At 49.1% G+C, this 26,510-nt stretch overlaps 1 protein-coding gene across 1 annotated transcript in view; it reads right to left on the bottom strand.

The window, feature by feature from the left end:
• PAPPA (pappalysin 1) overlaps positions 1 to 26,510 on the bottom strand; it is a 240,957-nt gene that overhangs the window by 29,406 nt on the left and 185,041 nt on the right. Inside the window, exons 15-19 of the mRNA XM_042964314.1 lie at positions 25,975 to 26,158; positions 15,882 to 16,092; positions 15,082 to 15,253; positions 5,831 to 5,978; positions 377 to 486 (exon numbers count right to left, since the gene is read on the bottom strand). Of these exons, the coding sequence (XP_042820248.1) occupies positions 377 to 486; positions 5,831 to 5,978; positions 15,082 to 15,253; positions 15,882 to 16,092; positions 25,975 to 26,158 (825 nt within the window). The remainder of the gene's footprint in view (positions 1 to 376; positions 487 to 5,830; positions 5,979 to 15,081; positions 15,254 to 15,881; positions 16,093 to 25,974; positions 26,159 to 26,510) is intronic.

Below are 26,510 nucleotides of genomic sequence, written 5' to 3'. Positions count from 1 at the left end.
GGCCTTCTAAGGGCTCATCTAGAGAAGCCAGACTGCATCATCCTTACCAGTACAGACTTCCCAGTCAGACATACATGGGTCTGTGAGCTGACTCTGCTTTCTGTGTGGTTCTTGGTGCCTCAGTTTCCTCATCTCTAAACTGGAGACATCCGTCCTCTTATTCCTAGGCTGTCATCAGGATTCAGAGGAGCAGGAAGTAAAAGGTCCTTCGGAGGGACCTGGAGAACTGACTGTGAACGGTTCCCACCCCACACGACAGGTGCGACAAGTCAATGATTCAACATATATACAAGGACTGATGCGGGCTGGGGGCATAGCGAGTGTCCAACAGGGTCACTGCCCTCCCCTCGCCACGGGGGGCGGCTCTGTCACTCACCTCCACCCGGGTGGGGTTCAGCCAGTGGGGGATGTCACGTACAGTCACGTTCACTGGCAGAATGATGGACTCGCTGTTGTGGTCCAGGCACGAGGCGACACACTCCGACCCTGAGGGGAAGCACAGTGTGAGGCCACAGCTCAGCCCCCAGTCCCCTGATGTCCACGGGCTGCTCTCACACAGGGCAGGCCCTGTCACTCTGGACTGGGCCACCCTAGCCTTGAGGGTCAAAGAAAGAAGGCAACTTCCAGCAGGGCAGCCTCTGGTCTCCCTGACTCTGCTCTCTTGTCTCCAATCTAGCCTGCACCCACCCACCACCATGTTTGTTGGCCCTGAGCCCAGTTGGGTCGTGCCCTTCCTCGTTTGAAAACTTTACAAGATTCCCCACAAGCAGGACAAAATGCGATCCCCTTTGTCCAGCATTCGTGGGCTCCCATGGTCCGGTCAATCTCATCTGCCATTAACCATCTTCACGCTTTGGGTGGGCCAGCCAGACTGCACTAGGTTTTCCATCTGAGTCCTGCAACAACCCCTCACCTCTATACCTCAGCTCCCATTCACCCCTTCTCCTGAATCACCCCCATCTGCCTACTCAAGGTCAAATCCCATCAGTTCTTCATGGCTCAGTTCAAATCCTCTGAGCAGCCTGCCCTGATTTTTGCACCTGAGTGAGAGCAGTGTCCAGCAATGATGAGTCTCTCAGTGCCGGCCTTACCCCCTCCCTGTGCCTACCTTTCCGCAGTTACAGTGATGCCCTGGACGGGCAGGGATGAGGGTGACTCATCCGTGAGCCTAGCCCAGTGCCTGGTAAGCCATCAGCCCAGCACACGGTGAGCCCATGAATGCGGCACAGCCTCTTAACCCCTCTCTTTCTGCTCGCACCAGGCTTGCACCCATGCCTCCCGAGCTGTGCCTTCAAGACCCTTCACACTCTTCTTCTACTAATGCACCACTTATGGCCCTTTGGACCTCAACCCAAGTGCCACCTGCTCCGAGAGGCCCTCCCTGCTTTCCTGACAGGCCAGACCCTCTGACAGGCACTATGCCAGCATTTGTCATGGCTTGGTGACTGTTGTATCAACAGCTTTCTTCCCTGACAGACTGTAAACTCCTGAGCCCTCTCTGTGCTCCACATTCCGTGCCCAGAGCCTGGCACTGTGCATGGCAGATGGTGGGCACTCAGCAAGTATGTGTGGAATGAGCAGAAGAGACAGGAAGTGAGTGAGTGCATAGACGGACAAGGAACTGAGTGAGTGAGTGAATGGGACGGTGAGTAAACGATCAGTAGGCATTCTGGTATCTTATAAAGGAGGAAGTAGGTACACAGATGGAGGGTTGCATGGGTAAAAGACTGGGTACCTGGATAAGGGAATGACAAAATGAATCAGGTAGCTGGTGAAGGCACTGGTGATGAACTGGAACAGGGTGGTGCTACACAGAAACCCTCGGTCCAGGGACTTCACAGGTGAAGACAGCTGACATCAAGCTGTGGCTTGGTTGCCAAGTTGACTATAATTTGGTACATTGATTCTCTGCCCTGACCTCATGCATTCTGGAGTCTCCTGAAAATCAAGTCTATCCCACGAGATGTCTCCATGACTCTCAAATGGTGCTCATCCATGTGGGCAAAGAACGGACATGTCAGAATCTGACCAAGGCCCTAAGGAGGTCATTCCTCCAGCTTACTGCCAGGACCACCCTTGAATATTAAGCGAATCACAAGAGACAGCCAACTCTACTCTGTTAGCCACTCTATAGGCTCCCTTCCACGTGTGTGGGTGGGTGGGTAAGGGTGATGTCTGAATGTGTATAATCCCCACACACACACACACATACACATATACTTAGAATATATATATATATATATATATATATAGTTTATCTACCAGTTCCCTTTTTAATGCCATTTTGTAGTCCTCTTTAGTGCAGAAGACTCACAAGGACCGAAGAGGGGGGTGACAGCAGGTCTAGGACAGTGTTTACAACCTCTTCTCTTTAAACACAGGGACACCGAACCCAGAAGTGGGGGCAGATTCCTGGCCAGGCAGGTGGTTGTCATAGGTCACTCATCCTCCTGAATATCCAGCCCGTGCGATGGGTCGTCATCACACCCAAGTCTCAGGTTAGACCAGTGCACAGAGCTCAGGCTACAGAGAAGGTGGTTAGAGGCCCAAGAATTAAAATCCACATCCCTCTGCCTTCCAAGTCCAGTGATAGATACAGACTGAGAGAGGAAAGAGAAAGGAAGGCAGAGGAGAGAAAAGAAATGGGGAGGGGATGCAAAAGTACCAAAAAGACGAGTGATGGGAAAAGGGGACAAGTCACTAAGCAGTTGGAGAAACTCAGTGCTGTGTGTCTGTCGGGAGTTCACGTTCTAAAGGAGCTTCTAGAAAGCAAGGCAGAAGTGAGGCTGTGATGATAAAATCCTCTTCTGCGAAAGCAAGAGGCCGCCTCTGAGGGAAAGACAAAGGCTATCTTATCCCAAGAGGGGGAAAAGGGGGAAAATATGGTCAAGACAGGAGGCCACCACTGCCCTCCCCTTCTCCGCAGCTCCCTCCCGTGTTCCCCTCCCCTCCCCACAGTACTAGGGCTTTAGGACCAGGCTGCTGTGTTGTGATATATGAACCCGAACTGGCATCCTTACAGAGGGTGATCTCACCAGGCCCCTGCCTGTAGCAACTTTCTGAGGGCTCCTAACTGCCACAGAAGCCTGCCTGTGTTGAGTGGGAGGGGGGTCCAGAGCGAGCTCCTCTGGGTGGCGCCAGAATGTGCCCCCCAGCGCCTAAGCCCCTGTGATGGGACACACCCCTCACCCCTGATTACAAGGCCTTTGATCAAATCCCCTCCTCAGTGAGGCGGGCTCTCCCCAGGGAGGGGCTCAACCTGGGAATCTGATGTGGGGGCCTTTGCAGGTGGGGAAGGGCAGGGACCTGGAGGTTTCCCTCCTTCCCAATCGTTATCTCCCAGTGTCCCACACTGCTTTTTTTTTTAGCTCCCCCATATCCCCCCAGCCACCCTGGATCACCATATTCCTTAAAGGGGCATCAGCATGGCAATGGGGACATGGGTACTTGGAAGGGAGGGACATTCAGGTTCTAGTGTCATACCAACTTCTTTCCCTTTCTGCTTCATCACAAAAAAGCTCCGTGGGCAAAGGAATAGTGCTGCCACACCTCTGCCTACCTCTAGCTAGGTAAGCAGAGAGCCAGGTGATGTGTGGTTGTGGCATGGGAATGCAGTGTATGTCCCGAGTGGCCACAGGATGTGTCTGTGTACATGTGTGAGTTATGTTTGCCTTCCGCACATCTTTATGTTTCAGAGCGTAAGATGTGTCTGTGCTTGTGATGTGTGTGTAATTATGTCACAGGTGTGTACATGCTATGTATAGCTCTGTGTGTGTGTGTGTGTGTGTGTGTGTGTGTGTGTGTGTGTAGGTGACAAGTTGATGCACTTACCTGGCTAAAGTGTACATGCCAAGCATGAGTTTATGATGTATGTGCTTGGGTCTATGTTTGGTCATTAAGCATTTGTGCTTGTGTTTATTTTTGCATGTGTGAATATATTTGAACGTATCAGTGGATGTACACATGCAGGAAGTCTGTTTTTATGAGTTTTCTTAATGTTTATTTTTGAGAGAGAGAGAGAAAGAGAGAAAGAGAGAGAGAGAGAGAGAGAGAGAGAGAGGAGAGACAGAGCATGAGCGGGGGAGGGACAGAGAGAGAGGGAAACACAGAATCCACAGCAGACTCCAGGCTCTGATCTGTCAGCACAGAGCCGACACAGGGCTCAAACCCATGGACCATGAGATCATGACCTGAGCTGAAGTCAGATGTTTAACCAACTGAGCCACCCAGGACCCCCTATAAGTTTTTGTTTTGTTTTGTTTTTTTTAAATAAAAGTCACTTAATCAAAAGATTTCCTCCCAGGGCCACTTAATACCAGTCCTGAGTATCACTGAATATTCACTTGTATACACTGAGTTGGGGGTGGGACCCCATCACAGACATATGTGTCTAGAACCCCGCACACCCATCAGGACTGATGGAGAGAAGAAAGCATTGGCCTCAGGGTGGAACAGCCACTGTTACTGACCATTGCTACACCTGTTGCCCCAACCATCTTGAACGCCTATATTGGCAGACCCACAAGATGCCACCTCTCTGCAGCCATCCTGGTCAGGGTCCTTTGGGTTGGTGCCTCTGTAGAAACTTACAGTACCTTTAGAATCATCAGAGAGACCAACCATGCGCTCAGAGGTACTCTCACCAAGTTCTCTGGACCAAATGCAGGAATGCTGATCCCTACTCTACATTTAGGTGAAGAACTGACATGCACTCTCAGGCTCTGTGTTTCCATCTTTGAAAGGTGATCGGGCCCCATACACCTCCCCTCTCCCACCATGGGCCTCGCTTCTGGACAAGAAGTGACAGCTCCCGTCGTGCTGGGTGTAGAACTTGTTGGCTCTGTGTAACTGGGAGTGACTGTGTGCAGGATAACCTTCTGCTCCAGACATCCCTGGTGATTATCCCATAAATCACACTGGCCATGAGAAAGAACATCCAATTCCCTGGGCTTTTCATCATGGTCAATTAGGGAATCAGCCCAAGAGGTCAGCATCACCGCCCTTAGCTGAGGTCAGACTCAATGCACGCTCCAGTTCCCCAGAAAGCCTCAGAGCCGGTGATTAATGCATCCATCCAGGCACCTGGTTTCAACCAGGCAAATCCCTGGCATCAAACCCCAGGTTGTCTCTTCTCACTGTGAGCACTCTGTGAGCTCGCCTATCACCACGCAAATCATATTCTGAAAATGCTATTTATCTCTCCAGTTGGAGGCAACTGGGATGCCACGGAAAGAACTCAGGCTTTGGAGTAGAAGAGCCCTCTGGATTCAGGGCATGTTCTGTTATCCCTTCAAGTCCCAGTTTCCTCATATGTCAAGGGTCATTGGGCAGATAAGATATGGTGCCTCTATACAGTGCTTGATGCAGGGCCTGGCCCATAGTAGGTACTCATGAATGATGAGTATTATGCAAAATTTCAGATTCCAGATAAAAAGGCAGCTAGGACCACCATTGCTTTCCCAAATGTGATAGGTGCTTCCACATCTCCTTCCCTTTGCCACATGGTTTCTTCTGTCTGGAATGCCATTTCCCACCCAACAAGCTCTTGCAAATCCCTATGTAAGCGTCCCTTCCTCTGAGAGCCCCCTCTGTCTCCTGATTCTGCGGTCAGCTCTTCTGTACTCCAGGAAGACCCTACTCACCACTGTTTCTCTAACATTCGTGCCTTTTACTCTTTCTGGGAGCAAGGACTTGGTCCCTCTCATCTTTGTTTCCCCCTTACAGGGCCTCACGAGGTAGAGGTGCCCAGACATCCAGTGAGGCACCAGCCCCGGGTTGCCAGAAGGATCTGCCCCTCCCGCTCGCACCATCACACACACACACACCGTACCGATGGCGTAGCCGTCCGGGCACTGCAGTTTGAGGTTGCTGTTGAGCTGGTCTGGGGCCGAGCACTGGCCTTGCATCTCCTGGCAGATGTGGAAGGAGCCGCTCCAGGTGCCATCTTTCCGGCAGTGGATGACGTTGCTCCCATGTCCCTGAACACCACGCAAGAACAGTCAGGATGACCAACAGGGATGACCACCCTCAACATCATAAGCCCCTCAACAGAAACGAGGAGACTGCTCCTTACCTCCCAGAGCCCTAGAAGTGTTCCACAACCAGTTTCTGAACCATGTACAAAACCCAATCACCCTGAACTAGAGGCACTGTTCACATCTCCATTTTACAGATGGGGAAACTGAGGACTCCGTGCAGAAAGAAGCTTGCTCAAAGCCCCCCAGGGAGCCCATCTCCCAGGTTTCCTATGTCCTAGCTTCAAGCTCTTTCAGAGATTTGTCAGAGGGATTTGTTTTGTGTGTTGATCTTTTTTTTATAACTGAGAAGGTAGGGGACCAAATGCTCCCTAACTCATACAGCAAGGAAGAACATGGGTCCTAGGGCTGTTCGTGAGAAGGTAGCCACAGAGCAAAGCTTACTTAAACTCAGCCAGTGAGAAAGTACCCCATGTCAGGGCTCTGCCACATGCTAACTTGGCAGGTGAGAAGCTTTTTCTTCCTGGACACTGCCTTCCTCTCTTTTGCCTTCCCTTCCTTCCTTTTGCTCCATTCCATTGCATTCCAGCAACAATGGCACCAGGAGGGTGTTGTGGGGATACTTCTATCTGTGCCCTCCCATCAACTCTTTAAAACAGGCACAACACAGTTTCTCAACCCTCTGCAAGGTGGTAGGCAAATGCAGCTTGCAGACATGGTCCTTTCTCTGTGCCCCCTTTCAAAGTCTGGGCTTCTAATGGGAGGTCCAGCTCTGTGGAAATGTCAGACCTTCCCCTGAAGCCAAGGACCATTTCTTAGTGCCCAGACTGTGCCCAGCTCTGTGGGGTCCAAATGTGAAGTGAGCCAGTATCTGCCACAGTGAGACAGTCATGTCCGTGTGACAGTGCTCGGTAGCAATGCCGTGACCATGTGGAGAGAGTAATTTTGGTTGTGAGGGGCAAGCAGGGAGGGCCCCGGAGAGGAAGTGATATATGGAAAGGAGTTTTCAAGGATGCATTGAATCACAGGCAGAACAGGGATGGAAAGACTTTTCTGGAAGGCCAAAGGGCATGCACAAATGCAAGGAAGTACAGTGAGCAACAGACAGCTCCCCAAGGTTTCTCATCCTGTGATCCAAGAGAGGAGGAGTTGGTAGGGCAGAAGCAGAGTGTGGCTTCAATGTCAGCTTATGGAGTTTGGACTCTGTCCCTTGAGAATGGAGAACCACGAGTGGTTTCTGGACGGGGGTCCTTCCATCTGAGAATACACTGTACATTCTCTCCCTCTTTCTTTTTTTAAAAGTGTTTATTTGTTTACTTTGAGAGAGAGAGAGAGAGAGAGAGAGAGAGAGAGAGAGAGAGAAAGAGGAAGAGAGTGTACACGGGAGAGAGGCAGAACAAGAGGGAGAGAGAGAATCCCAAGCAGGCTTTACGCTGTAAGCGTGGAGACAGACACAGGACTCGATGCCACGAACCATGAGATCATGACCTGAGCCAAAGTCAAGACTCAGATACTTAGCTGACTGAGCCACCCAGGTGCCCTGTTCTTTCCCTCTTTCAAGCTTTTGATCAGAAGAGAAACTCTGTATGAGGCCAGAGGAGCTGATCATGCTCTACCAGTGTGAAAACCTATGCAATGGCTCCTGTGCCCTTTAGCCGCGATTCAAACTCTGGTGTCTGGCCTCCAGAGCCCCCAAAGCCTTAACCTTGGCTAATTCCCCATGCTCTCGCTCCCTACAATGCCACCACCAACCTTGAACTTTGGTTTAAATCACCTGCATTCTCAAATGCACCATAGCTATTTCACAACACCATGCCTCTGTACTCACGGGCCTTCTGGCTGCTTTGTTTCTCTCCCCGCCCCAGCACCTTGTCTGGCACAAACTATTGTGTCCTAGTGCTGCTCCAACTCTGCAGAGTGTGCTACCTCAACGTCTCTGCCATGCACTGCCTTGTTGTTTATCATCTGTTCCCACCCAGATGATGAACTCCCTCAAGGCCCAAGACGGTTCCCCACTCGACCCTGCATCCTCAGGGCCTTTCCACAATTTCTAACAGGTCCTGATAATTTGGTCCATTCATTCATCACTCAGTAGATATTTTTGCTCACTCAAGAACTGTTTGGGGCACGTGGGTGGCTCAGTCAGTAAAGCATCTGACTCTTGATTTTGGCTCAGGGCAGATCCCAGGGTCATGGGATCGAGCCCTGCATCGGGTTCCTGTGCTCAGCATGGAGTCTGCTTAGGATTTTCTCTCTCTCCCTCTGCCCTCTGCCTGCTCTCCTCAGCTCGTGTGCGCTCTCTCTCTCTCAAAAACAAAACAACAACAAAAAAGAACTATCTGTTTAACAAAAGAAAAGATGTGGCGAATCGGTAGAGAGTTATGGAATGAATTTGTTTAATAAGCAAGAGCATAAATGAATGTGTGGGTGAGGAAATAAATGCATAAGTGAGCAAACGAAGAAATGGGTGAATTAGGGAATAAATGAATGAGTGCGTGTATAAGGAAATGAATAAGCTCTTTCAAAGAGCTGATGCAGGCTGAGGCTACCCTGTCTGAGAAAACAGCTGCAAGGAGACAGGATTCAGAAGAGAAAGGGGGTGGTGGTGGGGGGGGGTGCCTCTCTGGGCCTCTCATGGGTCTTTCCAAATGCAGTGGGAACCTCTGTGGCCCCGGGAGAAGGGTGGTCCATCCCAAGCATGCAGCTGTGGGACGACTCACAGAGTCCACCCCCAGAGATTGTGTGTGACATCAGGGAAAGTTTAGGCAGCTTCATGTGGCTTCAGAGAACCGACTCTCCCTCCCAGAGCCCCAAGCCCCAGGCCCCATGATTCTGCTGGGCCCTCGGGGGAGTAGGGAATTGACCCCAATTTCCTGGAGCCTTGGCCTGGGCCTATGATGCATTTGGCCTCCAGCCCCCGAAGGGCTGCAGACCTCAGCACTACGTGGGCCAGAGTTGGCTGGGGACCTCGGTTTGCAGCAGAGAACGTATTAGAACTAGCTGGAATCTGCTCAGGGAATTTCGCCATAGAGAAATCCACTATAGAAGGCTCTACCATAGAAGGTGGGAACATAAAGGTACTGGTGTTGCTGCCTCCAGCCCCTCTCCCTCCTGCCCAGCTCATCGGGCACTTTCTACTGCTGACTAAATATGCTTTAAAGAAAAAAAAAAAAAAAAAGATGGCAACCTTCTGCTAAGACACCTTAGACTTCCAAACAAGGCATACTTGTGGGCTGGCACTCCAGGGCCTCCAGAGCGGAACCCAGATGACAAGTCTAGCCCCATCTCTTGCTATGCACCTGTCTTTCCTTCTAGTCTCACATTCCTCTTGCTTCCCACCTCCACATCTTTGTCTTTGCTGAGTCCCCTGCACAGCAGACTTCCCGGAGCCTTTCTGGATTTCCACATTCTCTTTTAGGACTAGATCTTGGTGCACTCAGCACTTACCTACCAGCTAGGACAGAGCCTCAGAATTAACCCTTGATGTTAAGTCTATTTTGACCATGGAAGGCTGGACATTGAGGATACAATCTGATATAACCAAAGACTGCTGGGCAAGAAGCCTGCTGGGTACACTTGGTTCTGAATGCACAATTCCGAACGCTAAAGTGAAATCGCTTCCAAGAGGGCTGAGCATCCTTCAGCAAAACATTTTGCCTCTCTGTGCCTGTGAATCTACCTGTATAAAAGCATGTGTGGCTCTCTCAAAGTCTCTTTAGCCACAGGGGCCCCGGAAGGGCTGAAGGCATATCATAATTATATTATCAAATACCCACCATGTGCTGAGTGTTTTACAGGCATTTCGGAATCCTTTTAACGACATAGTAGAGTAGAAATTATATCCCTGCTACAGATCTGGAAACTGAGGCTTAGCTAGCAAGTGAAAAAGTGAGTTTTTAAATGCCACTGTAATGGTCAGGAGCATGAACTCAAGCCAAATTCAAGCCAACTATGGAGATTTAAATCCCAGCCCTGCAACTTCCTAGCCATGGTTATTTAGGGAAGTTCCTTAACCTATGTCCCTTAATTTTCTCAGCTACTAAATGGGCATGGGGTCCACTACCTGACACAGTCATCACGAGGACCAAGTAAGTTAGATTTTGGGAAGCATTTAGAGCTTAAACACACACTGGGCTCTCTGTCACCTAAGGCTCAGGGCCACTCTGTTCTGCTATATCTAGGGTGACTTCAGAATCAACCCAAGCATCCCCAACATCTTAGAAGTGGCAGCAGCCATAGCAGGAAGGCAGCATGCATACCCAATTCACGGAGATTGCCAGTGTCAGAGCTGGGTCTCCTGACTATAAGCCTCTGTGCCTGTACTGCAATGGAGAGGAGAGGCGGGTAGGGGAGGCAAGATGAGGAGAGGGGGAGAATCAGATTTCTTCTCCTTAGCAGAGATGGAAATAGACAAAATAATGGCAGAGAGACACATGGCAGCCTCAGAGCAGGACAGAACCAGGCTGTACAGATGGGACATAAAGAGCTAAAGCCTTGGAGGCAGGCTGACCTAATAACGGGAATCTCAGGTCCACCACTCTTAGCTATATAACAGAGAGAGAACCACCTTACCTTATGGAACCTCAGCCCCCTCATCTACAAAATGGGGCAGTAATGCCAGACTGATGCTGTGGGGCTTAAATAAAGTATCCATGTAGAGCACTCAGCCCAGGGACTGGCAAGGAATAAATGCTTAATAAACCGCTGCTGTTAATTACTTGCCTCCGTCCCCAGGCAATGCATTGCCCCTATATGCACGTTGCATCTTCCAGATAAGGTACAAGGGTGACTTGTAGCCCTTTGTGTAGGAGGAAGGATGGGCAGAAAATCTGGTATGTGTCATGCCTTGGTTAGGAGATCGGAGACTTTAAGTTCTGACTCTGCTAGTAACTTGCTGTGTGACCCGAGGCAAGTCCCTTCCCTTCTCTGGCTCCAGTGGCCCCATCTGTAAAATAAGCGGGCTGCAGTGGGGGATCTCCTAGGTCTTGTCCACCTCCTGTGAAGTTTCTAACTTCCTCTAGGAAGCCCAGAGTGCCTAGGCAAGAGTTTCACAAGGCTCAGCCTAAAAGCCGCCCCTGCTTGGAGAGGCACTGTGCATGCAAGAACTGTGCTGTATCCACAGCAGGGCCCAAAAAGGCAGGAGCCAGATGCATACCACTAGTGGCAGAAAGGCTTTCACAGCCACCTCTGTGACCCATGTGATGAATTGGGTGCATCACTGATTCTACCCCCACCCTTCCGGTCTTGCTCCTCCTGAGCCACTGAAAGCCCCGTTAAGAGCATTACTTGGTCGACAAGCACCTTTAGTCTCTCCCTCCCCTGCTGCGGGCCCTGTGCACGCATCTGCCACAGACTCTGTCCCTCCTCCCCTAATCACCTGCAAATTCCCCACAGTGCTTCTCTGCAAAACTGGGCCTGAGTTATCACCTTGGACAGCTCAGGAACATCTGAGCTGGATTAAATGTTGGGACACTTAGCACTTCTCCCCAGCTGTCTGGGGATGGAGTTCTTGCCCTTTGGCACTAGCCTGCCCTGGAAATGTTCGGGGGTAGTGGGAAGAACAGGGCTGTGGGGCCCGTCAACACCGCCCACTCACTCGTAACTATGGACAAGAACTTAGCCTCCTAGCCTTCTTTCCTCATTGGAAGAAGGGGATGATGTTTCTTCTTCAAATGCTTGTTGTGAGTTGTCGAAATGAGTGAAAGTCTGGGGCACCTGTCTGGCATCCTGGAAACACTTTAAAAAGCTGTTATTACCAAGGTTCTCGGTCATGGTTCACAGGAATAATAACGCTATAAGTTTGAGAGCTGAACTGTCCAATATGGTAGCTACTAGTGTGACTGTTTGCATTTAAATTTGAACCATTTGAAATTAAATAAAGTGTAAAACTTGGTCACTCAGTCACTCCAGCCATGTTTCAAGTATTCCATAGCCAGATGTGACCAGTGGCCGCCATATCTCAAAGCACAGATACGGACTATTTTCATCGTAGCAGAAAGTTCTACCGGGCATTGCTAGGCTAGAGAGCCTATATATTCTACAGTTTATTTGAGCAAGAAATTGGGCTTCCCTATGGTTCACACCAATCTCCCCACCCCACATTCTGGTTTCATGCATGATAGATGCCGCCCTCTCTGACTTTCTGGGGCTTGCCTCCCACAGAGGGATAACTTTCAAGATATTGCCTTTGTTTCCAGATTCTATAGGAGCCCACATGGAGCATCAGGGATTCTCCCCACTAGAAGTGACCTCAAAGGGAGGTGTTTGTGGTCTGTGCCTTCCCCAGGGCTGCCATATATGGTGACACAGGTTGTGTACTGTACAACTTCAGGGTGGTACTCGTAGGCATACTGTACTTTTACTATCTCATGTAATCCAGACAAACTATGAGTCATGAGAAAACTGACTCTTAAAGGATTAAACAACTTGCCCGGGTCCTCCCACGAGGAAGTGGTAAAGTCAGGATTTGAACTCAGAGTTCATCGTGGCTCCCAAGGCATAAATGAAGCAGAGGTTTTATTTGTTAATGTGCTTTTAGTGGCAGTGGGAGGGAGAACACGAACCTCCCCTATAGTAGTCCCTGTCCCTGCTGCCAGGATCTGGAACTTGTTTGGAAAGCAAAGAATTCCGACTCTATACAAGCTGTTTAATTCAAGATGCTCTGGGTCGTGGGTTTCTGCTGTGTTTACAGGCAGCAAGAGGGGATCTGAGGTGAATACTAGATTTGGCTCTCAGGCCCCTGGTCTGAGGGTAGAGGAAATTCATTTTCGGTACAAACTAGAAACGTCAATTGTATTAGGAGCCCATTTGGCACACGTCCCCTCATTCTTTGCGCCGACAGGCAATACCCTGCCCCTCCGCGTCTAGCCTCTCCACCGGTTGCCAAACAGAACTGCTTGAGTCGTCTGATAAATTTACATTTTCCTCTCCTTTAAATACAAACTGGCCATGAAAGGTACTTGGCAGGCCCCAGGCAGACTGGGTTCCAGTTTGATAACATGACCACGGCCAGAATATTATTTGGCTCAGCAGTTTGGGTAACTGTTAGCAACAGTTTTATGTAAGGGAGGAAGAGGGGAGCTGATCAGCCTGCATGAGGCCGGGGTAATCTCTGGCCTTTGCTTGTTCCTGCACTGGCTTCTGCTTCCCTGGCAGTCAAGGCTGGGAAGGATTTGGGTACACAGACATCCACAGGTGTACTCTATGAAGGATTTTCAACTGGTGCCTGTTGGATTCAGTCTGTCTGCAGTTGGGAGGACCTGGACTCTGATTCTGACTCAGGTGACCCCAGCTGTGTCACCTGGGGTAGCTGACTGACTTCTCCCAGCGTGAGTTTTTCTCATTTAGAAAATAAGGAGATGGTTCTGGATGTTCACTGTGGCTCTTTCTCATAGCTTGACATTTCCTGAGCACTTACTAGGTGTCTGGCACTGTCCCAAGTGCTGAAAACTCAGGGAAGATTAAAGAGGTGGTCAAGCATTTCACAGCCTGGGGAGGGGGGCACCTGAAATGAGTCGCAGCACAGTATGGCCAGTGCTGGGGGGTGGGTGGGCTGGAGAACCCCAAGGAGGGACACTGAGCCCAACAGTAGAAGGGATCTCAAGAAAGAGTTCCTGGGATTGATAGTCACCAGAGTGGGGGGATGGGCAGAACAGGCGAAGGGGAGTAGGGGGTACAGGCTTGAATAGTAAGTCACAGGGATAAGAGGTACAGCACAGGAAACGTAGTCTATGGTAGTGTGATGGCATTGTAAGGTGACAGGTGATAGCTACACGTGTGGTGAGCACAGTGTGACATTTAGACTTGTCGAATCACTATGTTGTACACCTGCAACTAATATAACATCATATGCCAATCATCCTTCAGTAAAAGGGGTTCCTGGAGGAATGGGTGCCTGAGCTGACCTGGGAAGGAAGATTAGAAGTGAGGCAGCTGGAAAAGGTAAGAGAAACTCTTTAACTGAGAATGCAGAGGTAAGAGGGAAAGCAGTCTCACTGGTGATGGAGAGGCCTCGAATCCACCCTGAGGAGCTGGGAGTTTATCCCACAGGGGATGAGGGTTACTGGTTCCAGAAGGGTTTTAAGCAGGGGAATTGTCGTGACAAGATCTATGCGCTGAAGAAATCGCTCAGGCTGAAATGCAGAGAATGCGCTGGAGGGAGGCAGGGGGGTAAAAGCAGGGAGATGACCAGAAGGCTGCATGTGGCCCAGGAAGGAGATGTCGATGGCCTGAGTTAGAGTGGTGGCACCGGGGACAGGGGAGAACAGCTCTAGGAGATGTCCTGGAGGCAGAAGGGGTAGGACTTGGTTTGCATGTGAGGAGCAGGAGAGAGAGGGGCTTAAGGATGGTGGTTTGACAGGGCCTGGCATCTGGGGGGAACTATAAAGATGGGTGAGTGCTGGTTGCAGGTGAAGCCTGGGGCCCATCCAGTTGAACCCCTAGCCTCACCTGGCTGAAGGTTCTTGCACACCTGCGAAATACGGGGCTCAGTGTACCAACCAAACAGCGGGTTCTATCACAGTGGAACCGCTACTGGGTTTAAGGCTCCTCTGGAGTGAGCTGGCCTCTTGTTCCCCCTTCTCCATCCTAGATTCCCCCACCCATCTCAGAAGCAGCAAAAGCACTTCAGTCACAGACTCCTCCCACAGGAGTGGGTGGGAATGCCAGACTTCCTCCCAGGCACAAGGGGATGGAGACAAAATCCCAACCCTGCTATCTCCTCCTCATCTCCCTCTCTTCCCCAGTGTTCTCCAGACTCTAGACTTCTCTTCTGAGCCTGGTTCCCCTTCTCTTCATGCTGCCAGAACCAACTGATGTCTTGAGGTCATGGGATTCCATACGTGCTTTCCTTCGGAAAAGTTCTAACACTACACATTTTACAAAGCTAAGAGTCTCTGAGCCAAAATACGGTGTTCAGGGAGGACAACAAGGCTCAGGGACATTACAAGAGAATATAACTAGAACCCAGTTTTTTAACGTCTGCATTGACAACACTGCCACATCTTCAGAGTCTACTGGAGGACACTGTTCTTCAGACACAGGTCGGTCTTCGGTAAGCAGATAGGAGAGGGCCCAGAGCACCAACCTCAAGTTCAAGGAGCCTTACCTGGGCAGCATCACTGTCTTCACACTTGATCCTACACTCGCTGTTGAACTGGAAGCCATTTGTGCACTGGTAGAGCCCATGGAATTTCGGCGGAGGTGGGTCACAAGTCACAGGAACACAAGCTCCCTCCTGCCAGCTGCCATCTTGGGTACACTGAGTCTTGAAGGCTCGTCTTCAAAGAAGAGATAAAAGAAGAGATGTCTCAAGGACCAGATGGCTAGACTCATGCCCTCCCCCCCTTTCCCTTTCCCGTTCCTGATCCCCTACCTGTCCTTTTGGTTGGTAGGGGGTATGCATAGGGATTAAAGAAAATTCATTCACAGAACTTGAGGCAAGCAAGAGTTTCAGACAGTGTCTCAGTTGCGTGTGGATTAAAATAAAATTCTAGCCCTGTAAGCTCCTGTCCTCTCTCTTCCTTCTAGAAGGTTCTTATGGGTGCTAGTACAATGATGATATTAACACTCACCATTTGTTGAACAATTACTATGTGCCAGGTACCTTGCAAACACTTTATATACACATCCTCATTTATTTTTCACAGTCATCCTATGCGGTAACTGATATTATCATTCCCATCTTATTGCTGAAAACTAGAGGCCCAGAGAAGTGAACTCACTTGCCTGAGGTCACACAGCCAGTAGGCAGTTCCTAACAATGTCCCTCTAGATTCTCACAGGGCAGCATGTAATGAACAGCGGCTAATCCCTCTAGCAAAGAAATGAGTGCTTCCTTGTAATCAGATATCCAGACCTGGCTCTCTCTGCCCCCCAGAACTTGTGTGTATTTCCAGCCCTACTTACTTCTTTGACTTCCGGGAGGAGCCAGGCACGTGGTATCCAGGTTTGCACTTGTACTTGCAGAAAGAGCCCACCTTGTGCTTGTTCTCTCGGCACCGGGCTGTCTGGAGGTCTGCGTTGGGCACCGGGGGTGGAGCTAGGCACATGAGCTCACACAGGGCCTCCGGGAAGGACCACAGTCCGTCCTCCATACAGGTCAGCAGGCTGTTGTTGCCTGGAGGACACAGGCGGGCAAGGTTTAGCAGATGGGGCGGGAAGGTGTGGGGGATGGGTCTCTGACAGACAAGCTAACTTACGGGTTGCCTGGACTTAAGCCAACTTGAAGAGCCAGAAGGCTCTTGGTCTTGGAATCCTAGACCCTTCCATTTACAACTGAGAGACCCTAAGGAGATCCAGAGAGCTGTGACAAAAGGAGACCCAACCTGGCGAGTAACTCACCCCACATCTATAGTAAATGAAAAGTCAAGGATACTGACTCCTGATTCTGAACCCCATATACTGCATAGGAAAGAGACTTCGTGCTTCTTCCATCCATCCTCCTTGGTTTGCCAGGCGGGCATCTGAGCCTAGAGATGAATGTACCTGCTTTCTGATCATTGACACAGGAGGCCCCTATCAGAATCTACTCTGAGCTCTGATGTCAGGGTGCCATGTGCCTGCCGTTCCTCTCTGGGCCCTGCGCCCCTGTACTTATCCTAGCCCCCCTCGTGCCTGGAAGTGACAGCACTGTGGTATCTGGAGGCTTGATATTTCTTTCAGGCCCCAGTGTTCAGTGAAGCTTTGCCAAAGCAGCTGAGAGAGCAGCACTCCCCTGTAGGCCGTGCCAGCTCCAACAGACGTGCTGACTGCCACCGGGAAGCTGGCCTGATGGGGAACGTTGCAAATAAAAGTAAAACACGAGGTGTTAGGCTTTTCACTGCCAGGTCATATATTGTCAATGCACAAAAACCTCCCCCAAGACAATTAGAGATGGACCTAAAGCCTGGGTTTCTCAAGGGGAAACGCTCGTCTCCCCAGTTATTACTGGACGGTGTTAACAAGCAGGGCTGGAAGCACATGGAAGGCTACGGGGACGTGAAGGTTGGAGGGGCAGAGAGATGGGGCGAGATGGACCTTCACCACATCCTGAGTGCCATGGACACATTACTCAATTATTCTCGCAGCAGGCCCATGAGAAATAGAGACTCGGATGGTGAACTGACCCAACTGAGTCCTCAGAGTTAGTAAAAGGCAAACTGCAGCTTCGAACCAATTTTGTCTAGTGACAAAGGTGTTATTATTTTCCATGGAAAGTTGGCTACATATGTTCAGTGGAGCCCTTTTCTCTGACAAAATGAAACATTTACGAAAAGTGTCCAGAAAAGTACTGTCAGGTTCCTTATTTGCTTCTTCACTCCATACCTCCTAACCTCACCTTCATTGGCAGATCTGAGGGGCCCATGTGAATTGCACAGAGGCCTTCATTCATCCAACAAGCATCTATGCAGTGCTGACTATGTGCCAGCTACTCTTCTGTATGGTGGGACAAACTCCTCAAACACAGCCCTCTTGGAGCTTATATTCTAGTGTGATAGGGAGGAACTGAATAAACTATATGAAAAAGTAAACTGTTTGGTATACTAGAAGGCAGTAGATACTCCAGAGACAGATAAAGGAAGAAGAAGAAGAAGAAGAAGAAGAAGAAGAAGAAGAAGAAGAAGAAGAAGAAGAGGAGGAGGAGGAGGAAGAAGAGGAAGAGGGAGAAGAAGAGGGAGATGAAGAAGAGGAGGAGGAGGAGGAGGAAGAGGAAGAAGGAGGAAGAAGAGGAAGAGGAGGAGGAGAAAGAAGAAAGAAGAGGAAGAAGAAGAGGAGGAGGAGGGGGAAGAAGAAGAGGAAGAAGAGGAGGAGGAGGGGGAGGAGGAAGAAGAAGAAGAAGAGGAAGAAGAGGAGGGGGAAGAGGAGGAAGAGGATGAAGAAGAGGAGGAGGAGGAGGAGGAGGAAGAGGAAGAGGAAGAAGAAGAAGAAGAAGAAGAAGAAGAAGAAGAAGAAAAGGAAGAAGAAGAGGGAGAAGAAGAAGGAGGAGGAGGAGGGGAGGAGGAAGAAGAGGAAGAGGAAGAAGAGGAGGAAGAAGAAGAAGGAGGAAGAAGAGGAGGAGGAAGAAGGAGGAAGAAGAGGAGGAGGAGGAAGAAGAGGAAGAGGAGGAGGAGGAGGAAGAAGAGAAAGAGGAGGAGGAGGAGGGAGAAAGAAGAGGAGGAAGAGGAAAAGAAAGAGGACATAGGCAGTGCTGGGCACTTTCTCTATAGGCTCCTTGCTCCCTGGCGCCAATCATTGTCTTCTTTCTCCTCCTCTGTCAGTGTGATCCGTCTGGTGAGCACGAGGCAACCTAGTGTCCGTGAACTCCACAAAGGATTGCATGTTGATAAACAGTGATAATGCAAACTATAGAGATTTCTACATCAAGTAAAAGATGATTCATTTGGCTTCCATAGAAGCAGAGAGGTTTCTAGAACACCAGAGACTACAAACGGCTTTTTGCATTGCTTTTGTGACTGGGGCAGTGTTTTGGGGTACACAGGCATAGCAAAAGCTATAGGCTCCTATAGCTTTTAGGGAAGGGGGAAGAGGAGTTATAAAAGATATAAGCTGAATTGACCTCTCTGAATTCCCCAGGAAAGATAAAATATCTGTGGAAAAAGTGTTAGGACTCCTAAAAGTATACCGTATCAGCATTGCAAATTATAAAGTGAAAGTCATGGTCCTTTAGTGGCAAGATAACATAAAAATTGCAAAATGTTACTCAAGAGAGGAAATGTGTGTGTGTGTGTGTGTGTGTGTATGTGAGAGAGAGAGAGAGAGAGAGAGAGAGAGAGAGAGAGAGAGAGAGACAGAGACAGAGACACAGAGAGAGAATGCAAACCAGAAACGTAAATTCTGGGAGAGGGTATGTAGGAGTTAGCTGTGTACCACATTCAAAAGAAGAACCATGCTAAAGCAGGAATTGGTGGTTCAGGACCATGGACATGCCCGCACCCCAACAACAAACAAAATCCAGGAGATGCAGACACAGAATCAGTATTGCCATGCCCAGCCGTAGCCACTACTCTATATCTACTATATGGCATTGAAGAAAGGGTATAACACATGCTATCCATGTCCTGCCCTCATCCCCTTAGCCCTGACCTCTGTATTCTGAAGGATGGTTACTGTACCTGCAATCCTGTGCTGGAAGCCTTTGGTTGTGGTCATGTGTGCATGCGCTGCCTGCGCATAGGGCAAGATCACAGTGCTGCTGGGAAGAAGCATTCAACCAGTGATGGAGCTGGTGGATTAACATGCCAGTTCCCAGAGCTGCGGTACCTCTGAGGAGTATTCTGCTGTCTCTCACAGTTCCCCAAAGGGACTGGCCTCTGGTTGCCCACAGCAGTATCTGGCTCTAAAAGAGACCCTGGATGCTTCTGTCACGTCCATGCCTCCTGATCTCATTCCCTGCCTGTGTTTCCTGGGGGAGCATGATGATCTCTGGAAAAGGACATGCGAGCTGAGATCAAGAGACAGATGCTTAACTAACTGAGCCACCCAGGTGCCCCTCATCTGTTCATCTTTAAAGTCAGGAAAATAAACCTTGCTCACCCTACCTACAAATGTGCCTAAAGAAATTTCAATCTCTAGTGAATATTAAAATAATTATAAATGTACTGTCAAAGAAATGTGCCTGCTTTTATTATTTTATTCAAAAGATTACCCAGAAGACCAAATGTCTTTGGGAGCACCTTTAAGTCTGAAATTAACCTAGGGCAGAATACAAGTTGCGAAGTACCAGGAGACCTAACATCTGATTTCTTAGTACGTCATACATGGTGCCTGCATCCTGAAGCCAGGGAATGGACCTTGTTCATTCCTTTAGTGCCAGACCCTAGCCTAGTGCCAAGCACATAGTAGGTCCTTCGTATCCATTTGTTAAATGCATGAACTATTATGAATCTGCATGTGACACTGAATAAGTCACCTAACCTCTCTGGCCTTAAGCCAAAGCTGTCTTTGAGTTCACAGCAGCTCTACAATTTAGGATGTGAAAGAATATTGGCCACTGTATTGTTTTGAGAAAACACAAATGCAGCTAGATGGACTGGAAAAGGACACACGAGCCCCTGGGAGGCTGCATCGGCCAAAGGCTAGTATTGCTGGAGCTGGGAGGAAATTCAGTTTCTTTGTTCCTAGTAAGAAATAGACCTTAACAGAAGATACAGAGGAGGAAGAGGAAGAAAGACAGGAAGTATAGAGGAGAGGTCTCTGTACAAAGTCCTGGGCCAGATGAGACAGGAAACAAGGACATAAAGGATTTCAGGATGGTTGTTTTACCAAAAGGAGCCAACTGGAACTTCACCCAGCACTGAGGCTGCAACAAGTCAGAGGGAAAAGCTGAGGCAAAAGAAATGGAGCCATCAAGAGAAACATGCCATCCTCTGCCAATTTCAGTCCGGAAAGCACATTCCTAGGCTCCTGAGACCCCATGGAGTCAAAGAGAAAATCTGAGCTGGGCTTGGCAGTCCCAGAAAGCATGTCATTTGCTCAGGAAAACTGGGCTCTCATAGCTCCAGCCGAGGTGAATCAGATTACATTTTGATTGTTTAATTGTCCAGTTCTCCTCCTAAATGTCTGAAAGGAATTATACCAATAGCTGTTTGGAATTGAGTCCATCAGGCAGGCCCAGAAGGAATTATCAGGGCCATCTTCTTGATGTTCCTCATAACCCAATTTGTCATCAATCCCATTTTGTAGGTGAGAAAACAGAGTCCCTATAAGGGAATGTGAGTCACTCAATCTAGAGTGGGGGCTCCCTCCAGATCTGACTCCTAAGTGCTCTCTATCTCTCTCTCTCTCTCTTTTAAATGTTTGTTTGTTTGTTTGTTTGTTTATTTTGAGAGAGAGAGCGGGCGAGAGAGCACAAGGGGGAAGAGGCAGAGACAGAGAGAGGGAGACAGAGAGAATCCCAAGCAGGCTCTGCACCATAAGCAGAGAACCCAATGAGGGGCTTGAATTCACGAACCACAAGATTGTGAGCTGAAATCAAGAGTCGATGCTTAACCAACTAAGCCACCCAGGCACCCCACCTAAGTGCTCTCTTGACCCCACCACAGGGCTTTTACCCATGAGCACAGCCAAAGAACATGTCATGGAATCAGGAGAATTTGGATGAGTGGAGTATCTCAAAATCAAGAACTGGTCATACAATAAGATTTCACAACCTCCACCCCCTTGTCCAGAATGGTGCCCTTTGCCTCCACATTTCTTTACCAAGGGGCCCCATTTGTCATTCTGCATGTTAGACTCAAAGGAAAGAGGCTGTTCTAAGATGCATTCACCACCAGAGACAACTAATGGAAAACTTCCCAAGAAGAGAGAGAAAGGAGCCTGCAACATTGCACACCTGCCATGCAGGAGAGGCTTGGGAATGCAAATGGCAGGCACAAGGTAGATAATTCCACCAGATTGGTGGGCATGGCATGCCCAGCAAAGGGTCATATCTAGAGTCAGGACTCCCGCCTTCTGGCCTCAGTGCTAATGGTAATGTCTTCCTCTTTTGGGCCTCAGTTTCCCTATCGCCAAATTAAATGATTATCCTTGATAACCTCTGGGCTTCTCCAAGCTCTGAGGTTCCAGTCTTCAGTGGGGTTCTGGGTTGAGGGACAGGCTTCAGAAAAGGTTAAAGGGCTTTAGCAAGTAAGAACAGGCTTGACTCTCAAAACCTGAGCAACTGCTCAGAGTGGAGCACGAGTGAGAAAGGAAGAATCATTTAACAGATTACATCTTAGCATTGCTCATGTCAAAAAGTGGCCTCGTAGGCAGCTCTGTGATCTTGGACAAATCTCTTCTCCACTGTGACCCTCAAGTCTCCAGGCATAATCTGAGTAGTGGTCTACCATCAGCACCCAGCAGTGGTTCGGACCCAGTGGCATCCTAGTCCATCCGGGGCCCTGACCATCCCAAACACCAGGGTGACAGATGGAGAAAGAAGCATTCTCTTAGGAGTTGTAGGAGAATCTCTCTTGTAGGGGAAGGGTGACCCTGTTTTTTGTGGGGAAGATGTCCTGATGAGATCATTGGGACCCTCCAGGGTCTGGCTATCTGCTTCTGAGAAAGAAGGAAGGGTCTCCTCCTGAGACAGAAAAGAGAATGTGCAATTCCTACAGTGAAGGAAGTCATAACAGACTCTGCAGGGAGATAGTTGGGGGTGAGGAAAAGAGTTGAGGGCAGGTAGGAAGGTTCACTGCTATAGGATGTGGCCACTCTCTTTGTCCACTCAGCTTACATCTCCATATTTGGTAATGCTTGAGAAATCAGGAAGTGCTCAATGATGTTGAGTATCTTCTGGAAGCAAGTAAGTAGACTGAGTTTTCAATCTGAGGTTAAATAGGCAAAACAGACAGAAAAGGCAATAAAAGCTAGTAGTACAATGTGAACCTTTGAGAAAGATCTTTGTAGGATGAAGGCGTGCTCACTTTATTTTTTTAAATATTATTTATGTAAGTAGTCTCTACATCCAACATAGGGCTCGAACTCACAACCCTGAGATCAAGAGCCCCATGCTCTTCCACATGAGCCAGCCATGCTCCCCAAGACATGCTTACTTCAGAAGCCCCACTCCACGGTCAAGCGCACCCAACACAGTTGAGTTGAGGTTGATGAGGTGATATAAGTAATGTTGCATTTTTAGCTCTTTAATTAAACATTTATGATTTTGAAGTTTTGTTGTTGTTGTTGAACTTGAGAATATATTTCCTCTCATCCATTTTTGTGGGTTCTACCTGTGCTTGTAATGCTCATTTAGTATAGTGCTTCGGTAGAAGTGACTCTAAGGCTGTGGGTTTGCAGGATATTTTGCGTACATCTTAAAGAGGGCTCAGAATTTAAGTGAAAGTGAGGATATTCAAGAAAAATTCCCTGGTAATAGAAAGTTAAGTGCTTGTTATATCAGTTCCCAGGGGCTACACTAGTAATTGCCTGTCCTGAGTGGTGGCTGCTTGTCTGATGACACTTACCTCCCAGGTTCTGGGAGGAACATGGAGGATGGAACCTGTCTCCACAGCTCCCAGGACTAAGGCCTCCATGAGATGAAGAGGTCGGGGCTGGGAGAGAGGTCATGGCACAGGTTCTCACAAGGATGCCCCTTGGGGAAGGGGCTCAGTATTCACTGAGCACTTTCTCTGGCTCTGGAATTTTATACACACCATATCTTTCAGTCCTCAACTCTTCAATGTGGACACTCCTACTCTCATTTAACAGATGAGAGTATTGAGGCTCACAGTCATGAAATAGCTCTTCTAAGATCAACAGCTGGGGCAGAGCCAGAATTGGAATCCCAGTCTGTCTGATTCTAATGATAGTGTGCTTTTTGCTTACATTATACTGCTAGAAAAGGAAAAATGAAAGGAAGAAAGGGAAGGGAAATAAACAAAACATGGAGGGAAAAGTTGTTCACGTCCTTACCCCCTCACTTGAGAAGAGGGGCATCAACAAGCTCGAGAGAGAGGTAGCTGGACCTCCACCCAGTCCTTACTGCCTCCCACACCCACGCAGATGTGTCATGGAGAAATGCTTCTCTGCATTCTCCGGAGAAGAACAAAGTTGGGATCACCAACTATCAAAATGGTGGTCCCTCTGGGCCTCATCTCCACAGCGGGGTCACCCCCCTTCTACCATAGTCAGCAGAGGAGCAAGGGCAGAAGGGTCTGAATCACTTTAAGAACCATTATTAGCCACAACGGGGGCTATAATAATCAATGCTAATTTGCACACTGCTGCTTCCCAGAGGCCCCTGATTGAGAGGAGAAGTGTGATTTCTTGGGCTGGAGTTATTAACACACGCCACATCTAGGCCAAGGGAAGGGCTCAGACAGCCTGAAAGGTGGGGGGCTTACAATTTCCACTGTCTCTTCACCTCTCCCCAGCCTATGTCTTTCGAATACCTCGCATGAAATGGCTATAGCTTCTTTCCTCAAATCATGTTGGGTTAGAAATGAGGGGACCCAAAGGGTGCATCCTATCAGTGCTTCCCGTGTTTCTTTTGGGGTATTTTAGTGATATTTTGCTTTTGCTCTTTCATTCATTTCTTAAACATTTCCCGCAGTATTACTTTTTTTTTTTTTAAAGATGACTTTTTTTTTTTTAACGTTTATTTATTTTTGAGACAGAGAGAGACAGAGCATGAATGGGGGAGGGTCAGAGAGAGAGGGAGACACAGAATCTGAAGCAGGCTCCAGGCTCTGAGCCGTCAGCCCAGAGCCCGACGCGGGGCTCGAACTCACGGGCCGTGAGATCATGACCTGAGCCGAAGTCGGACGCTTAACCGGCTGAGCCACCCAGGTGCCCCTCCCGCAGTATTACTTTTATGAATTTATCCAGCCATCCGGTCAAAACACTCTGTTGTGTCTTATTAAGTGCAGGTTCTGGGCTTGTTGACAGCAGATGTGAACATGGATTAGCCACAGCCACTGCCCTCCAGGAACTCATGTCCAGTAATCGTTGGAAACTCTGCTTCCCCCTGAAAATGTGGGGAAACTATTGACCCTCCCCAATCACCAAAATGCCTGCAACTCATGAATACATAACATTACATATAAGTTCAAGGGAATTCATAGACCTCATGCCAATCCCCCCGCATCCCATGGAAGTCCACTTATCCCCACTCAGTGGAATGATGGTAGGACCTATGTTTCATGGCAGGACCCATCTGAGGGAGGACCCATGCTTGAGTGAAATATCATTTTGGGTGTCTCATAAAGGGACAATGTTCCCTCTGATAAAATAAGCGAAGGAGAGGATCCTGGCACCTCTGAGAAACGGGTATACAGATCTTCCTCAACATATGACAGGTCACATCCTAATAAACCCAACACACGTTGAAAACACTGTAACTCAAAAATACATTTGTATTCCTAACCTACTGAACATCCTAGCTTAGCAGGTCGACCTTAGACGTGCTCCGAACATTTACATTAGCCTACAAAGTGGGGCAAAATCATCTAACGCAAAGCCTATGTTCTAATAACATGCCGAATACCTCATGCAATTTCTTGAATACTATGCTGATGGCGGCAGACAGAATGGCTGCGTGGGGACAGAGTGGTTGTATAGGTATCAGTTGCGAGGTACTATGCCCAGCACCACAAGCTGTGTCAGACGACATCCTGCTAGCCCAGGAGATCAAAATTCAGAATTCCAAGCACGGTTTCTACTGAATGCATGCCGCCTTTTGCACCGTTGAAGAATTGTAAGTTGAAGCATCATAACTTGGAGATCATGTGTCATGTTAAAACCCAGTATTCCGACTGGAAGCCAAGAGCATTGGTTCCGAAAATACCACTAGCTTGCTCTGTGATTTTGTACATGTTCCTTCCTTCCTCTCACTGGACCTCAGTTTTATCATGTTTCCAAATAATCACTTACTCCAAGAGCTCTGAGAACCCTTCTAGTCCTGACATTCTAGGTCACCCAGGCCGGCCTCTTCTCCATTTCCAAGATGTGGCCTCTTCTTCAGGAAGCCTGATTATGCCTCACTCGCCTCAACACCCCGATGCTGCCCAGGAGATCCCGGATCCCAGCAAGGGCTCCCCACTCACACCTGCTCCTCTCCCAGCTGGCCCTTCTTAAGGATGATCCGCGGCTTTGGTGACAGACACCAACGTGGATCCCACCCCAGAGAGTGTGGCCTCAGGCAAGTTCTTTAACCTCTCTGAGGCTCGATTTCCTCCACTGGAAATAACATGGGAATAATAATACGTATCTCTTAGGCTTACTGGGCCCTAATCCTATCCGGTGAACTAGTCACGTCACTTCCAAATGCTACTTTCTTAGAATCTTTTTCCTCCTCCCTCCCTTATCCCTGCCCTCTCTCTTCTTTTCTGTGAGACTTGTCATATTTATCCCCACTCTACTTTCTCCTCGGCTGCACAGCCAGGCCGTTTCCATAAATTGCACTGGTGGAGGGAAATCAGAGGAGCAGATAAACCCCATCCAGCCCTTGAAAGTGTTGGAGACCCAGGGGAGGGCCTGGAGGCAGCCTCTGGGTTTCCCACACAGGAAGCAGGGCCGAGCAGAGCCAAAGGGCCCCCGATACCTTTCAATTGCGCAGGGTGACGGCATTGGAAGGAGCACGTGCTACCAAAGGTGGTGCCTTTAAGGCAGGAGAAGGACGCGGCGTAGACGTGATGCTGGTCCGGGACGCCACAGTCCACTGGCTCACACGCCACCTGCTTGTTCCACTTGCCCTCGGTGCAGGTCACCATGACGCTGGGTCCCGTCTGAAAGGCAGAGGTGGGCACGGTAAGGGCATGCAGACGGAATCCCGCAGGTCGGAAGACCCTCTTTTCCCCCAGCGACAGCTCAGAGTCTCATCCTGGCTCCAGGAGGTCACTGCTTCAGCTCACTTTTAACAATCCCCACAACTGTTTGGATTTGGTATCTCAGTTCCCGTTCTCCAGATGCAGACACTGAGGCTCAGAGATATTGATTGGCTCCAAGTTACACAGCTGTAAAGAGGATACATAGGACTCGAACTAAAGGCTGCACTCTTAACTGCTCCCTGGAAAATCTCCTGGATTAGTATTCCCATTGTGTTGATGAGAATCTTAAGACTCAGACCTCTTGGAGCCT

Source organism: Panthera tigris, chromosome D4 (assembly GCF_018350195.1).
Source record: "Panthera tigris isolate Pti1 chromosome D4, P.tigris_Pti1_mat1.1, whole genome shotgun sequence".
Taxonomy (NCBI): domain Eukaryota; kingdom Metazoa; phylum Chordata; class Mammalia; order Carnivora; family Felidae; genus Panthera; species Panthera tigris.
Note: the sequence above shows the minus strand (reverse complement) of the source record. Positions and strands in the feature narration are given on the sequence as shown.